Source organism: Aulonocara stuartgranti, assembly GCF_965226115.1.
Source record: "Aulonocara stuartgranti genome assembly, chromosome: 19".
NCBI lineage: Eukaryota > Metazoa > Chordata > Actinopteri > Cichliformes > Cichlidae > Aulonocara > Aulonocara stuartgranti.
Genome location: NC_138955.1, coordinates 6,826,455 through 6,842,336, shown reverse-complemented (window position 1 = coordinate 6,842,336; position 15,882 = coordinate 6,826,455). Strand labels below are relative to the sequence as shown.

Below are 15,882 nucleotides of genomic sequence, written 5' to 3'. Positions count from 1 at the left end.
AACAGTCACAAATCCAACCTCAGTCTGTCCACTCACTCTGCAAGATGCCGATTAATGACTCTACCTATAAAGACTTTGACTGAGAGTTAGATCTTAGATGAGTAATAAGAAGTCTATGGCAGATAAAGTCCCAACAGGCCCTTTTATACAGAGTGTTGAGGTATTTGTTTGGACACAGATTATATTACTATGATAAAACTACAGCTGTGCAAAACACGGCCACAAAACTTCACATGAAGCGTATGTTCAAATATGGGTGCGGTCCAGCAACTCAGTGATTTCATGCTTCTGTTGTTTCCTGGCAAGATGGTCTCCAGTTTAAAACTTATCATACTTCTGTGCCATTACATCAATTTGGAACATATGATTCATAGCACAAAGAAATGTTAAGACTTCTCAGACTGTTTAGAATTACCTGACAATTTCAGAAGATGTGCTCAGATAACAAGAAATTAATTAATACAATAAATGTATGGAATGGCTAATAATTTATCTGGTAAATACATTTGTGCCAATAAAAGGTGATAGATAACTTAGTCCTTGCAGCAAGGAAAGTGCCCTCTTTCTTTATTTTAAATCTTTCTTACTCATTTACTTTTTTTGTTTTTTCTCTATACTGAAATTGAAATATCACAAAAAGTAGTTGTTCTCAAAGATTCTACTTTCTAATATACCCTACCTTTGTCATCTGCATCAAAAGTCTGAGTAAACCATTGTACTGATGATAATATATGTTGTCTCCCACAGGCAAACATAATGGAAATCACTCAATCAGTTACTATGACAACAATGAGTAGTAGTCCGTTCCTGGACTCTCAGTTTCGTTATGTGTTCATCCCGGTTTTCTACATCATCTTCTTCATCCTGGGCTTCATCTCTAACCTCTACGTGCTGTTTGTCCTGCGCTGCCATCGTCAATTCAAGGCCATGGGAGAAATTCACATCTATATGACCAACTTGACCATCGCTGATCTTCTGTTTGTGTGTGCTCTTCCCTTTTGGATTGACTATTATATCCGTGAGGGAGACTGGGTTTATGGAGACGTCATGTGCCGGGTGACAGGCACCTTCTTTTTCATCAACACCTACGGCACCATCCTCTTCCTTTCAGCCATCAGCATCAACAGATGCTGGACGGTGACTCGGCCTTTAGACGCAGCCTCGTCCGACAGCAGACTTCGTGGAATTATTGTTTGTTTTTTTAACTGGGTGTTTGTTCTGGCGATGTCTGTTCCTGTTTTGGTGGGTGAAGGGATCAACGTGCACCAGAAAAATGAAAATGGACCAAAAAATTTCACACGCTGTTTTGAGGGATACCAGAATCGAATTAACGAGAAAAAGCAAATATTGGCTGTCACTCATTTTTTAATAATCGGATTGTTTTTTGTTGTCTTCTCACTCATTGTGATATGCAATATCCTTATTGCTCGAATCTTAATTTATAAAAACTCTCCTCAGTCAAAAATTCAGTCTTCAGAAACAGCGTCTAAAATGCCCAATGTAATGTCCACATTTAAACAGCTGACAGGGGTAAAACGGAGGGCTCTCCAGATGTTGCTGGCAGTGGTGGGAGTGTTTGTTCTGTGTTTCCTGCCACACCACATAGTTCAAGGCCCCTGGGCTCTGGCAGTGCTGGAGATCGAAGACGGCTTCGGCCACGTGAAGTACAGCGAGACCACTCGTCAGTTGCTGAACGACGCTCATCAGATCACCCTGGTTCTTATGGGCCTCAACTGCATTTTGGATCCTGTAGTTTATTATTTTGCCACAGGGAAGTTTAGAGGACTCATCAAGGCCCACATTAAAAAATTAATCCCATGCACGCAAACTCGGAGCTACCACTTAAACCAGCCTGCATCACCTGTTTGAACTCGAGGAGTAAATCAGAGGCCTCATAGGAAAGCCCGGGGGGCAGGATGAAACTCAACACATCGAAAGGAGTTCAGTGGTGATTGTATAAAGTATTCTCAGAAATCTCACTTATCCAGCATTTTGAACCAAACCCCATCTCAAATAAGATTCTCTCTATTTTATGACTGAGATGAATCTCAGTGACTAACCTTGGAATAATTTTGAATCCTTAGTTACATTATTAAGGTGGCCATGAAACACCACAGTTTGTATTACAGTTTTTCTCAATTGCTTAAACATTATAAACAATCTTTTGAACTAAAATTTCAAAACCATAACACTATTTTACAAAAAGCACACCCATTTCCCTGAACTATAAACACTATAGGGCAACCGTGGCTCAGGGGGTTGGGAATTGCATCTGTAACCGGAAGGTCGCCGGTTCGATCCCCGGGCTCTCTGGCCTGGTCGTTGTGTCCTTGGGCAAGACACTTTACCCTACTTGCCTACTGGTGTTGGCCAGAGGGGCCGATGGCGTGATATGGCAGCCTCGCTTCTGTCAGTCTGCCCCAGGGCAGCTGTGGCTACAACCGTAGCTTGCCTCCACCAGTGAGTGAATGAATAGTGCCATTGTAAAGCGCTTTGGGTGCCTTGAAAAGCGCTATATAAATCCAATCCATTATTATGTTAACACATGAGTGAGATTTGGCGAACTGTTACTGCAAAACTCTGCACACAAGTCCCTACATTTTTCACTGCTTACTCCATGTGGTAAAGCACTAGCATTCAATAATGTTACAGTTTTTTTCTGAATGCTTAAACCCTAACTGTGATTCCTGTAGCACAATCTCTAAAACTATTCAGACTTATAGCAAAACCACTCACTGAGTTTGCAAAACTAAAAGCACAAAAACTGCTTTCCACTCAGTTTGCAATTTTGTAACACACTTTGCAAAACTGTAGGCACAATTCACTGCACAACACTCAATTACCAAATTTCCAACACACTCCTAGCAAAAGTATACACATGTATGGCTATCATTAACACTAATTTGCCAACTGTCTGGCACACTTTCACATGTGAAAACTTTTTTAGATAATTAGTTCACTTTGCAATCAGCCTAAGCACTACAATACAGGTAAGCTGTGTGTGCGGAGTACAATGGAGGGAGCAGAAAGAGTGAGAAGTAGAGGAGGTCGAGGAAGAGGACGTAGAGGTGAAGAAGTAGGATGAAGAGGACGACAAGGACAAGGAGGAGCAAGATTTGTAGCACTGCCATATGCCAATGAGAAACACACCAATACCATTGATGTAAAAATACTGAAATTGTTACTTTACAGAATTGCTAGATGACCAGATGCTGGGGGCAGAGGAAGCATGTTCACTGCAGACCAAGTAACCCATATAGTCATTATGGCGATTGCAAATAATCCTATACTTGGAAATAAACACTTGTGTTTGTTTTGATGTGTTTGAATAAACACCAGTACTTGAAGTTTGGATCCCTCTATGCTTATGGATCTATGACAGAAGTATGAGCTCAAACTGACATAGCCTACCTTGTGCACAGAGAAAGCAAAAGCCAGATGTGTTTTGTATTCATACCATCAGTGTGCAGTTGGCGCATTGTGTGCTTAGTAGATGATGGCTTGTGTGTACTGTTTGATACGGAAACACCATTTTTACGAAGGTGTGAAGAGTTAATCTAGCTGTGTTTGCTTTTGCAAGAGAACTACAATGTTTTGATTATTGGGTGACAGGTTTTCTTATTTGTGTGAAGAGTTTTGCAAAATTAGCCAATAGTTACAAAAAATGTGCTTAAGAAATCAGAAAAAACTGTAACTTTAATTAACATAACATTACAAATTAACCAAGTGGAAACACTAGGAGTCAAAATGTATCACACACCAATCAGAAACTTTAATGGATAGATAAAAGGGCAAAAGTCAGCTCATTCAGGTTTGAAACAATGGATCCAAAGACATGCAAAGGAAGAGGTTGAGGAGGAGGAGGAACATAATTGGCCATTGGGCTATTGTAAATGTCCTTGGTCAGCGTGGAAGGAATGTCACTATGTGCACAGCCATCAGCCAATGAGGGTACTCCACCGCCATGCCATTCTAGGACCCTATAACAGTATGGTTCGCCTTGCTTTTCTTGATGGTGTAAGACAACATATGTTCCAGGTGGACTACAGGGAACCAGCACAGCCAGAGCAGCCTCACTATGTTGTTGTTTGGGACAACATCAGCTTCCATCGCGCTGCTCTGGTTCATGACTGGTTTACCAATAACCCAATGTTTTCTAACCTGCCTGCATACTCTCCCTTTCTTAACCCGATAAAGGAGTTATTTTCAGCGTGGTGGTGGAAAGTGTACAACAGGGAACCTTATGTCCGTGTTCACCTCCTCCAGGCCACTGAAGAAGCCTTCCTGGACATATCAGTAGATGCATGCCAGGGTTGGATCAGGCATGCAAGAGGATTTTACCCCCTGCTGCCTGGCTAGGGCCAATATAGCCTCTGATGTGGATGAGATTTCCTGGCCTGACCCAGACCAAAGACAGGATGCTGAGGTGGAATAATGTTTTTGGCGTGTGTTGTACTGCATGGTACATGAATAAAAATCGTGCCACTGTATGTACATTGATCGCATCTTGTGTTCATCATGTGAAAAGGTATTTGAGGGGAAGAACCACAAGCAACATAACTTGCCAGTTTTGGAAATATTGTTTTTAATTTATTGGACCAATGTGTAACACTATCTTGTAGTGTCTGTATTTTTGAGGCCTTGAGTGTGCTGTCTGTGGGCAAAGTTTGATTTTTCAGGAAGAGTGAATGGTTTTGGGAGTAGAACTTTATTTTGACCTGAAAATACTATGTTTGGGAAAGTGGGTGAGATGTTATGGAATTTGTTGTTTACTGTGTTTGAGAATACGAGGCATAGTTTCAAGAAATGCGTTTAAGCAATTGAGAAAAACTGTAATGCAGTGGAGCCCTATTCTAAAAAAACCAACAATGAGGTAGCACGTCTGTGAAGCTGGATTTAGGAAATAATAGTTTAAAGTTAAATTTTGTAGAGCATGTTTACAGGTAGGTTGGTTGCCGCTAACAGACTTATATTAGGTTATGTTAGCTAACTAGTGACAGAACCAAAAACTCAGAGGAAAACAAAGAGACTAAAATCAAAAAGCAGTCTAAGGGAATCACATTTGTACTGCCCCTGGCTGCAGCAGTGAGTCTGATGATAATAAACGAAGGAAGTACTTTCTACTTTCACTCTGTCAATTTACCAGTAGTTTTCATTGGTAGCTAGCTGTTAGCTGTTAGGCTAGAGTTTGTAGACCACTTTATAAATGAGGACTGTGTGAAGGAGAGGCTGTTATAGTCAGGTGCACTGGTGGTTCACTGAACCGACAAGCTAGAGTCAGACACTGATTTTCTTTTGTTGGGTTGGGTGTACCGAACGGTGCAATCAGATAGAAGCGCAGATGTGCGCTAGATGCAATAAGCACTATTTTATGGAATAAAATTATCTTTTTCTCAATTACATCCAAACAGTTTACAACACAACAGGTTAGTATATTTGTGTCATTCCACAAACATAACTAAGTTTCTTATCGATGCACGATCGGGAATCCTAAGATTCATCAGCATGTCCATAGGGGGAATTAATTGATGTCAGTGTTGGACAAAAGCAATGAAGAACAACTTACCGCTAAAGAGACAGAGAAAATAGACAGTACATTTTTCCAAGCCTGGTGAAAAGCTGGTGTGTTGGATTCCAGCTTTCCTGTCTGGTGACTCAGACAGGTTGTCCTCTGCACTGTTCACATCTGCAACCAACCAACCCAGTGATGTCATGTTCTTAACTGGTACAAGGTGGCACTAAACATGCTTTAAAACCTTCAACCTTTAAGAAATATCCAGCTCCATAGACAGAGTTAAATATATGACAGTTGTTTAGAGTAGTGCTCCATGGTGTAAATTTGCCTTTATACATGTAGTGTTTCATATCCACATTAAAGGTTGGAGAGGCTTAATCTAGGAATTATACTTTGCAATCAGGGAGAGACGAAAGGAGCATTCATTGTGTTGTGTGCTTGTACATGCAGATGGAATTAAACATTTACCACAGAGGGACGCTGGTGAAGCTTAAAATGACACTGTGCTTTTATTTTTTATTAGTCTCTGCCTCCATCATGTGGTTTAAATGCAGTATTGCTCACTTATCTCAGTGGCTGTAAAGAAAGCAGTGTGATCTTCAGACTGCACTAACATCCTGTAAAGATGTGGGATCATTCTGAGAGTCAACATCCAAATATGTTTTGAATGGCCTACAAGAAACCTGGAATTCAAGGTGTATTGAAGAATAAATGTGGCATTGTAAAATATTAACTTTTACTGTTAGAATTATGGCACTCTATTTTTGCCTTTTATAATGTATTTTCACGCATATTTGCACATGCTTTTTCTGTCATTCTTCTTTGCCATTTCTTCCCTTTCACCTGCATCACATGTTGTTTTTTTTGTAATATTTCCTCATCACTGAGGATCTTATTGTCATGGTCACCCACTGGTGAAACCTTTTTTTAAAGAAAGGACTTCTTTTTCTTACCTTTAAACATTTGCAGGGTTCCCTCTGAAATGTATATGAGTTTTTGTAAATAAAAACATGAAATCAAATTTGATCAGAGGATCTCTGCCTTTATTAAATCCTTGCATTCTGATTGAATGCCTACAGTGAAAGCACATGATGATAACTGAGGGCCAGTTGAGTAAGTATAGTAATATTCTGAAAGATAAAATGAATGGAGGAATGTGGTTGGTGTTGACAAATGAGAAGATGTTCTGTATCCTTTGTGCTTTCCCACTTTTAACATTTTTTATGCTGACATGATTCATATTCTAGTATTATCAGATTCCTTCTCATTTTTAATATTCTAAGACGCACACATGGAGAACTTCTTTTCACTGCTCGCTTATTCACAAGTACAGATGTCTTCTACATAAGCAGATTTCCTAAATGACATAAAAGGCTCAAGACTGTCCTTTCCAGGCAGGAATCAATCTTACAGTTCTTTAGCGACGCACACAACTCACACCATGCCTAGATGTCCACTGTTGAGTCAGTTTGAAAGGTGGCTCTTGCTACCAGTTAGCTTAATCTCAGTGCTCTGGAGTCCAGACCAAGTCTGGTCTAAAGACAAATATCGGTACCAAGCAATGATACAAAATATTAAATCAATAAAACTTTCATAAAAAAGGGTCATCATTGCAGATGAAACATTAAAAACTCTCAATCTCCTTAAAAAAATACAGTCGTTGTTGGACATTTTTTTTCAATGTAGCAGCAAAATGTGACTCAAAGGACAGAGCAATAACAAGAATAACCCACAAATACTTATAGCTATCCACCAGTTCAATGGCTGCACCATTCAGGGTGATCCGAAGGGCCAGCTCTGTTCTAGGATGCCCTCTGGACCCAGTGGAGGCGGTGAGTGACAGGAGAATGGCGGCTAAGCTGTCATCCCTGATGGACAACATCTCCCACCCCATGCAGCAGACTGTGACAGCACTGAGCAGCTCCTTCAGTGCGAGACTGCGGCACCCACGGTGTGGGACGGAGAGATTTCGCAGGTCTTTCCTCCCCACTGCTGTCAGACTCCATAATAAAGACTTTAACTGATCAAGCACACACATCCATACATGTGCAATAATACTAAGTGCAATAATCCTTTCTGTCATCGTTGTATTTTTACTCAGTTGTATATAGTATTTGTATTTGTATTCTATTTTTATCTTATTGTATATTTATTTTATTTTATTCTACTGTATATAGTATTTTATTTTATTCTATTCTGTACAGTTGTGTACTGTATTTATTCTTATTGTATTCTAATTTTTGCCTCATAACTTTTGCACTGTCCACTTCCTGCTGTGACAAAACAAATTTCCCACGTGTGGGACTAATAAAGGTTATCTTATCTTATCTTATCTTATCTTATTCATTGCACGATGAGGGGATGGCTTCCTGAATTCAATTACCATGTCCTTAGTTTTCAAGGTGTTGAAATTTAAAAACGACTGATAACACCAAGAAACAAACTCATATCTCCTTTGTAATTTTTTTTTTTACCTTAGAGATATTCCCTTCAATAAAAGCTGTCTTCCTTTCATGAATCAGCCTCGAAGACCATGGTTTGTTATTTGGGAAAACTATGCACAACTTTTAAAGGAATAATCATATCTCTACAAAAGCTGCAGATAACGTTGATCAGTTCATTAATGTTTTCGGATGACTCTGTAAACACCGACCAGTCAGTGCAGGCAAAGCAGCCCTGCAGGTCTAAAGAGACGTCGTTATCATACTTTTGTGGGGTGTTTCCTCGCCTTCTCTCTCCGTAGCACAGTCCTATAAACAGGCAGGAGATGCACCGTGTTTTGGTCAGAGGATCTGAGTGCGGGGCCTGCCACAGATGTATACGCACCTTTAATGGAACCATAACAAAGATCCAGAAGCGTGTAGGAGAATTGACATATTTATAGAAAGTGCCCAGTGTTTTCTTCAAATTACAGTAATTAAAGTCCAACAGAATAACATTAGGGGCCTCGGGACAGAGGGATTGGAGCGAGTACACGGGGGTGTCAGTCGCAATCTTCGAATTTGCTTTCGGATGGACGTAATTAACGGTGACGTTGATCTGCGGGAATTCCCTCGGCAGGTGACGGCCTGATAGACAAGAGAAGCTCAGTGTTTGGCAGATACACCTGTTCACGGTAAAGTTTTTACACTATTTCTAAATAATATATTCCTCCTTCTTTCTGTAAGTTTATGCTTATGTATTTGATGGAAGAAGATGGCACAGCGACACAGGGCCTGCTCCTACTCTGGTTCCTGTTTTATTTTAGGGTGATTTAAAATAATCGGTAACACATTTTGCAGCATTTTTTTTTTTAAAGAAAATTACATGTAACCAAGATCTGTGAATAGTGGCAGTGACTTTTCATACACAAACTAACAACTATAACCCCCACATTTTTATGTCTCGTATCAGCATGTGCCAGACATTCTCCTTTTTAAGGGCCAGTTTTCCTGTGTAAGCAGCTCATTTCTTTACTTGGTAACATTATTTCTTTGTTGTTGTTCTTCTTGGTGCTTGTTATTGTCAGGTGTATGAAACTGTGGAGGTGAACTTTACGTATTTTGGACCATTTGGGGCTTTCCTAAGAAGACTGAAGCGACACCTCCTCCGTCTTGCCCCGAGAGAACACTCCCACTCACACAGTCTGATGCATAAATTCCCTCTCTGTCAGAGAAGTCATGCTGTTGCTGAACTGCAGCTGTAAATTCATTAAACAACAGAAGAAGCAGACGGTAAGTGTACGGTTCTTTCTGTAATTTTTCTTTTAAAATGACACAGAGGATATATTATCACAGCAGGTCATGTAACATCAACTAACCATTGATAAAGCAATTACAGTAATTTCAGTGTGGCACATATTCAGAAAAAAATACAGTAAAACTAACAACAAACAGAGATTATTATCTACTTATTTACTGTTGGACTGTTGTTCTTTATCGTAAGTGGGTTTCAAGCTTGTTCAGTGACAGATTCTCCTTGTATGTATTTAGGTTGTAAGAGTTTGCACTGTGATTCAGTGTCAGCTGTTTTACAGCAGTTCATAGTCTGAGAACCACGTCCTGGTTCAACCTTTGACCCTTTTTGCACTACTTTCTGTTTTAATTCTGACGTTTATCTTTGACTGAATTCAGGCCACGTGAGAGAGATCTCTAGTTCTGTAATCACTTTAGCGTAAGCAATAAAATGAACATAAACAAGTCAGAAATCCAACCCCAGTCTTTCCCTCATGGTCTACAACTGAGGCTTCATGATGTATAGTCTATTGCCTTTATTTTCAGGGCCGTGTCCACTTAATACCACGCTATATGGTTATATGGCATTTTAGTTAATATAAAGCATAGAACTGAGGCACTTCAAATAATTCCATCCCAACACAGGATAAAGCGCCCTGCCACAACACAAAAATGGTTCAGCAGTGGTTTGAGAGGCACAACAACAAGTTTGAAGTATTGGCTTGGCTTCAAAATTAACCAGATCTCAATCCAGTCATGCATCTTGTGAGTTCTCCAGGACAAACAAGTCAGATCCATGACTTCATCCAGGACTTCAAAGATCTGTTACTGTCTTGGTGCCAGATACACACCTCTGGGGGTCTAGTGGATTCCATGCCTGGATGGTTCATGGCTGTTTTAGAAGCAAAAGGGGGAGGAACACAACATTAGGCAGGTGGCATAATGTTATGCCTGATTGGTGTATACATTAATACATCTTAAATTAATTTAATGGCTAAAAAGGTGATGAAAGGGACACAATATTTGACTGGTAAATACATTTTTACAAATAAATACTGATACACAACTTAGTCCTTGAAGCAGGAGAAATGTTGTTGCTTGTTACTTTCATTATTTTAAACCTATTGTAGTCATTTACTGTTGTTTTTATTTATTTGTTGCTTTTATTTATTATACCTGCCTTCAATGGAAGGACAACAAAAATAAGTTATTCTCAAAGGCTTTTCCCTCCATTGTACGCTTTACCTTTGTCATCTGCATCAAAACTCTGCTCATCTGTCACAGGACACTGTATTTATGGTAATGTATTTTGTTTCCCACAGACAAGGATGACTCAATCAGTTACTATGACAACGATGAGTAGTGTGGAGTCCACAACCATTAATTCCACTGAGAGTCCGTTCCTGGACTCTCAGTTTCGTTATGTGTTCATCCCGGTTTTCTACATCATCTTCTTCATCCTGGGCTTCATCTCTAACCTCTATGTGCTGTTTGTCCTGCGCTGCCTTCGTCAATTCAAGGCCATGGGAGAAATTCACATCTATATGACCAACTTGACCATTGCTGATCTTCTGTTTGTGTGTGCTCTTCCCTTTTGGATTGACTATTATATCCGTGAGGGAGACTGGGTTTATGGAGACGTCATGTGCCGGGTGACAGGCACCTTCTTTTTCATCAACACCTACGGCACCATCCTCTTCCTTTCAGCCATCAGCATCAACAGATGCTGGGCGGTGACTCGGCCTCTAGACGCAGCCTCGTCAAACCGCAGAATTCGTGGAATTATTGTTTGTATTTGTATCTGGGTGTTTGTTCTGACGATTTCTGTTCCTTTTCTGGTGAGTCCAGGGATCAACGTGCACCGTAAAAACAACACTGACATACGTCGCTGTTTTGAGGGATACCAGGGTGGAACTAATGACAAGAAGAAAAAAGTGGCTGTCACTCATTTTCTAATAATTGGATTGTTTTTTGTTTTCTTTTTACTCATTGTGATATGCAATGTCCTTATTGCTCGAATTTTAGTTTGTAAAAATTCTCCTCAGTCAGAAAGTCAGTCTTCAGGAACACAGTCTAAAAAGCTCACTGTGACATGCATATTTAAATGGCCCACAGGGGTGAAACGGAGGGCTCTCCAGATGTTGCTGGCAGTGGTGGGAGTGTTTGTTCTGTGTTTCCTGCCACACCACATAGTTCAAGGCCCCTGGGCTCTGGCAGTGCTGGAGATCGAAGACGGCTTCGGCCACGTGAAGTACAGCGAGACCACTCGTCAGTTGCTGAGCGACGCTCATCAGATCACCCTGGTTCTTATGGGCCTCAACTGCATTTTGGATCCTGTAGTTTATTATTTTGCCACAGGGAAGTTTAGAGGACAAATCAAGGCCCACATTACAAAATTAATCACATTCACCCAAACTCGGAGCTACCACTTAAACCAGCCTGCATCACCTGTTTGCACTCTGGTAGCAAATCAGAGGCCTCATAGGAAACCCACAACGGCTGGGGTGGAGGACCAAAGTCAACATGGTAGGAGGAACTCATTGGTTATTTTATAAAGTATTTTCAAAAATCTCACTGATCCAGGATTTTGAACCAAACCACATCTCAGATAAGATTCTCTCCATTTCATGACAGAGATGAAATGGAGAGCATGTCCACATTAAAGGTTGGAGAGGCTTGTTAGCCTTATTCTAGGAATTATACTCTGGAATCAGGGAGAGGAGGATATATGGTGTTGTGTACTTGTACACGTGGAGTTAACCATTTACCACAGAGGGAGGCTGGTGCTGCTTAAATCTACAGTGAGTCAGAGCGGTGGTTCACGCAGTTCACAATCCACTGTATAGAGCCTTCTTGAAAGACTCCCCTACTGTGCTTTTATTAGTCTCTGCCTCCATCATATGGTTTAAATGCAGTATTGCTCACTTATCTCAGTGGCTGTAAAGAAAGCAGTGTGATCTTCAAACTGCACTAACATCCCGTAAAGATGTGGGATCATTCTGAGAGTCAACATCCAAAGTTTTGAAGAAACATGGAAACTATTCCTGAAGATTACTTAAAGAGTATTTAAGGTGTATTAAAGAATAATTGTGGTATTGTAAAATATTAACTTTTGCTGTTGTTAGAATTATGGACACTCATGTTTTGCCTTTTATACTGTATTTTCATGCATATTTGCACATACTTCAATTAACCTCTGCCCTTGTCCATCTTCTTTTTCAAAATATAAGGAAACAAGCTGTAGCTCAAGACTTTTTCACAGTGTTGTACATATTGACCTATACCTCTAACGGACCTGTACCAATAACTGGTTTTAATATAAATACAAGAAATATGTCATTTATGACACATCATCTTGTGGAAGTTGTTCTCTCTGAAAGTTTTTGTAAATAAAAACATGAAATCTAATTTGATCAGATGACCTCGGCCTTTATTAATTTCTTCCATTCTGATTGAATGCCTACAATGAGGGTTAACCTTTTCTTCACTTAATAGAGGAGGGGTGGAGAACTTGTGCAGACGCCTGGTAATGAACTAATCATTTGATTCAGGTGTGTTGACCCAGGGTGATATCTAAAACCTGCAGGACACCGGACCTTGAGGCCTGGAGTTCCCAACCCGTGTAAAAGAGTTACTTGATGGAACTGAATGCTTGTGGTAACCTGTGGAAACACTCCTTGTTAGAAGGATAAAGCATTACCCTCACAGTGTGAAGGGTTGACTAAGACACAGGAGTGTGAAGTGTTGAAAGTGAAACTGTTAAACGCTTACAAGCCGTGTGTGGGTGTATGATAACATCCTGTTCCAGTAGTGATGATAGTTGTTGGTAAAGCTGACAACTGCATGGAAATGAAACTACAGTAACAATAACAACTGTAGAGTAGGGAGGAGTCACACAGGACAGGATCCCTGACTGGAGGTCAAAGACCATTGCCATGAGGAAGGACTACGAGGAGAACAAATCAGGGAGCGCTAAGTCTAAACCAGGGCCTCTCCCCACAAATGTTTTCTGTTTCAATGTGTCTAATATGTGCTTTGAATTACGAATTGTTCTCCAGTTCTCTGTGTCCTGACACTGAGAGCTCCACAGTTGTGCATCCTGAATCTCTAAATTGTTACCTAAAATAATGTGAACTGATAAATTGCCTCCTGAACTTCTCTCAGTAAAAAAGATGTACAGGTACAGGGTGAATTTGTATATGTTGCTATATCATTTTTATGTTTTGTCAACATTAAATGAAGGCAAAGAAACAAAAACTGTCCCACAAAATGCCTGTGGACATCTTTGATGTGTTATATTTGGAGTGATGAAAATATGCTAATGAAATCAAACAAAACATCAATCGGATCTTTATTTAAACTAGCTGATTAACTGTCATCATTATGACTAATAGCTTCAATTATGACTCACTGATGAGACAGAAACGTGTGAAATTAGATGCCTGGCAGCTTGTAAATTAATCACAGACATTAATGAAATGTATGATGCAGAAGATTAAAAAAAAAACAGCCAAAAAAAAAACCATCCCAGAAACTTAAAGCAACTCTGGTTTTAATTTGGGCAAATTAAAGACCTGCTTTATCTTGAAAGAAAGTAAGAGACTTAGTAAGAGACAGTATATCCTCAGTTTCTTAACGTAAAACTAATGGAGTCAGGGCCGGTACAGAGTGCTTGTTCGTTTTAGTCCCCTTGTTTTCCACTGAGTTATTGGTTCTATCACTAGTTAGCAAAGTTTATGTAAGTTCAGTAACCTCAACCAACCTTCACTCGGTGATGTGATGTTCTGTACTAGCACAAGATGGTGCTAAACACGTTCTAAAAATGTTAATTTTAAGCACTTATTTCTTAAATCCGGCCTCACAGACAGTGTTACATCTATATCTACGCAAAGTTTGGCAACTCTAAGATTGGTTGCAGTGGCTCAGCATGGGGGAAAGAATCACAATATGTTTGTTATATTGCGTAAGTATATAAAGAAAACACTTTAGATGCTTACCATTTGTTTCAGAAACAAGAGCATTTTGTCCTTTTTCCCCCTATTACATCACAACAACTTGATTGGTCAGTTTCAGTGTTGATCCTGGAGCAACATTATTTTGATGATACAAGTACAACATCAACAGGGAGATATCTGTTAATCAACTCTGACCATGGCTGTGCAACAGTCACAAAACACAATGCATCATTGCATATTCACCACAGAACAGCAAACTAACCTGTTTATCCTTCACAACACTGCCTTGTATTTTCATGCAACTGTTGAACAACACAAATTTAGCATACCTCAGTTTGTTTTACAAAACACAGCTTTAAATTTCCAGTTTATCAAATGCTACTGAGCAGTCCTTACTTTTAAATATAACCTCTCTTCTTCCTCTCCTGACTTACATCTCTCTCCATCTCTGAGTGAGGTTATTGCTCACTCTTTTCTCACTTTGAATTACAGCAGCTCTACTTTTAGCTATCAGACAAACTAGGAGATTAACTGCATTGAACCAGTTTGTGTGTTTGCTCTTATTTGTTAATCTCAAGAAACATTGCATCTAAAATGGGCTCCTACTTAAAAAGCTATACTCCCTTTATTCCTGCTCCTCTTCTGTAGAGCTAGCTAGCTATAGAAGTAGCACAATCAAACTTACGGATAAATTTATGAAGTACATTCCAGGGTCCTTAATAGCCAGAAACGATTAAGCTAGGTGGCTAATATGTATATACATGCAAATGTGTTTTAATTGTCCGTTTAACTCTTCATTTACCATGGACCCGCCGGCAGGCCCATTTTACAGCGCTGTTTACATGACTGTAACTCCATCATGTGGCACAGCATCAAGGCCATCACCAACTACAGGAAGACAACAACTGCCTACGAGGGTGACGCCTCCCTACCAGATGCGCTGAACAACTTCTATGAACGGTTTGACACTCAGAATGGCGTGTTGGTGTGTCAGGTTCTGTGTCTCTTTGCAGAGTTAACTCTCAGAAAGCTGCTGGTCCAGATAACATCCCTGGGTGAGAGCTTCATTGAGCACTGCTGCTGTCCCAACTTGCTTCAAGGCCACCACCCTCTTTCCTATGCCAAAGAAGTCCCCAGTGTCCTGCCTCAATGACTGCCGTCTTATTTTTCTGATTCCCATCATGATGTAGTGCTTTGAGAGGCTCGTCATGACTCACATTAAGACCAGGTTGCCACCCACGCTGGACCCACAGCAGTTTGCATATCGCCCAAACCAGTCAACAGATGATGCCATCGCCACCACCCTACATCTTGCTGTCACCCACCTGGACAATAAAGACACATATATACGAATGCTATTCATAGACTTCAGTTCAGCATTCAGCACAATCATTCCTCAGCACCTGATTGGAAAACTGAGCTTGCTGGGCTTGAACACCTCCCTGTGAAACTGTATCCTGGACTTTCTGACAGAGAAACCTCAGAGAGCCCAGATCGGTAACAGCATCTCCAACACCACCACACTGAGCACTGGAGCCCCTCAGGGCTGTGTGCTCAGCCTACTGCTGTTCACTCTGCTGACTCACGACTGCGCAGCAATGCACAGTTAAAACCACATTATCAAGTTCGCCGATGACACGACTGTGGTGGGTCTCATCAGTAAGGACGATGAGTCAGCATACAGAGAGGAGGTGCAACA

At 40.4% G+C, this 15,882-nt stretch overlaps 2 protein-coding genes across 2 annotated transcripts; both read left to right on the top strand.

The window, feature by feature from the left end:
* Window positions 1-756: 756 nt before the first annotated feature.
* LOC309696147 (platelet-activating factor receptor-like) lies at window positions 757-1,869 on the top strand (the record flags this gene model as incomplete). Its single annotated transcript, XM_082517277.1, has 1 exon — window positions 757-1,869. The coding sequence occupies one exon, from the start codon at window positions 757-759 to the stop codon at window positions 1,867-1,869; it is 1,113 nt and encodes a 370-aa protein (XP_082373403.1).
* Window positions 1,870-9,172: 7,303 nt separating this feature from the next.
* Window positions 9,173-12,598, top strand: LOC309695967 (platelet-activating factor receptor-like). Its single transcript, XM_082516996.1, has 2 exons — window positions 9,173-9,228; window positions 10,551-12,598. The coding sequence occupies exons 1-2, from the start codon at window positions 9,175-9,177 to the stop codon at window positions 11,781-11,783; spliced, it is 1,287 nt and encodes a 428-aa protein (XP_082373122.1). The 5' UTR covers window positions 9,173-9,174; the 3' UTR covers window positions 11,784-12,598.
* The last annotated feature ends 3,284 nt before the right edge of the window (window positions 12,599-15,882 follow it).

Bases quoted from the DNA above. Each gene is read 5' to 3' on its own strand.
- LOC309695967 (XM_082516996.1), top strand. From the start codon at position 9,175: ATGCTGTTGCTGAACTGCAGCTGTAAATTCATTAAACAACAGAAGAAG. The intron at 9,229-10,550 runs GTAAGTGTACGG...TGTTTCCCACAG, and splicing joins AACAACAGAAGAAGCAGACG to ACAAGGATGACTCAATCAGT.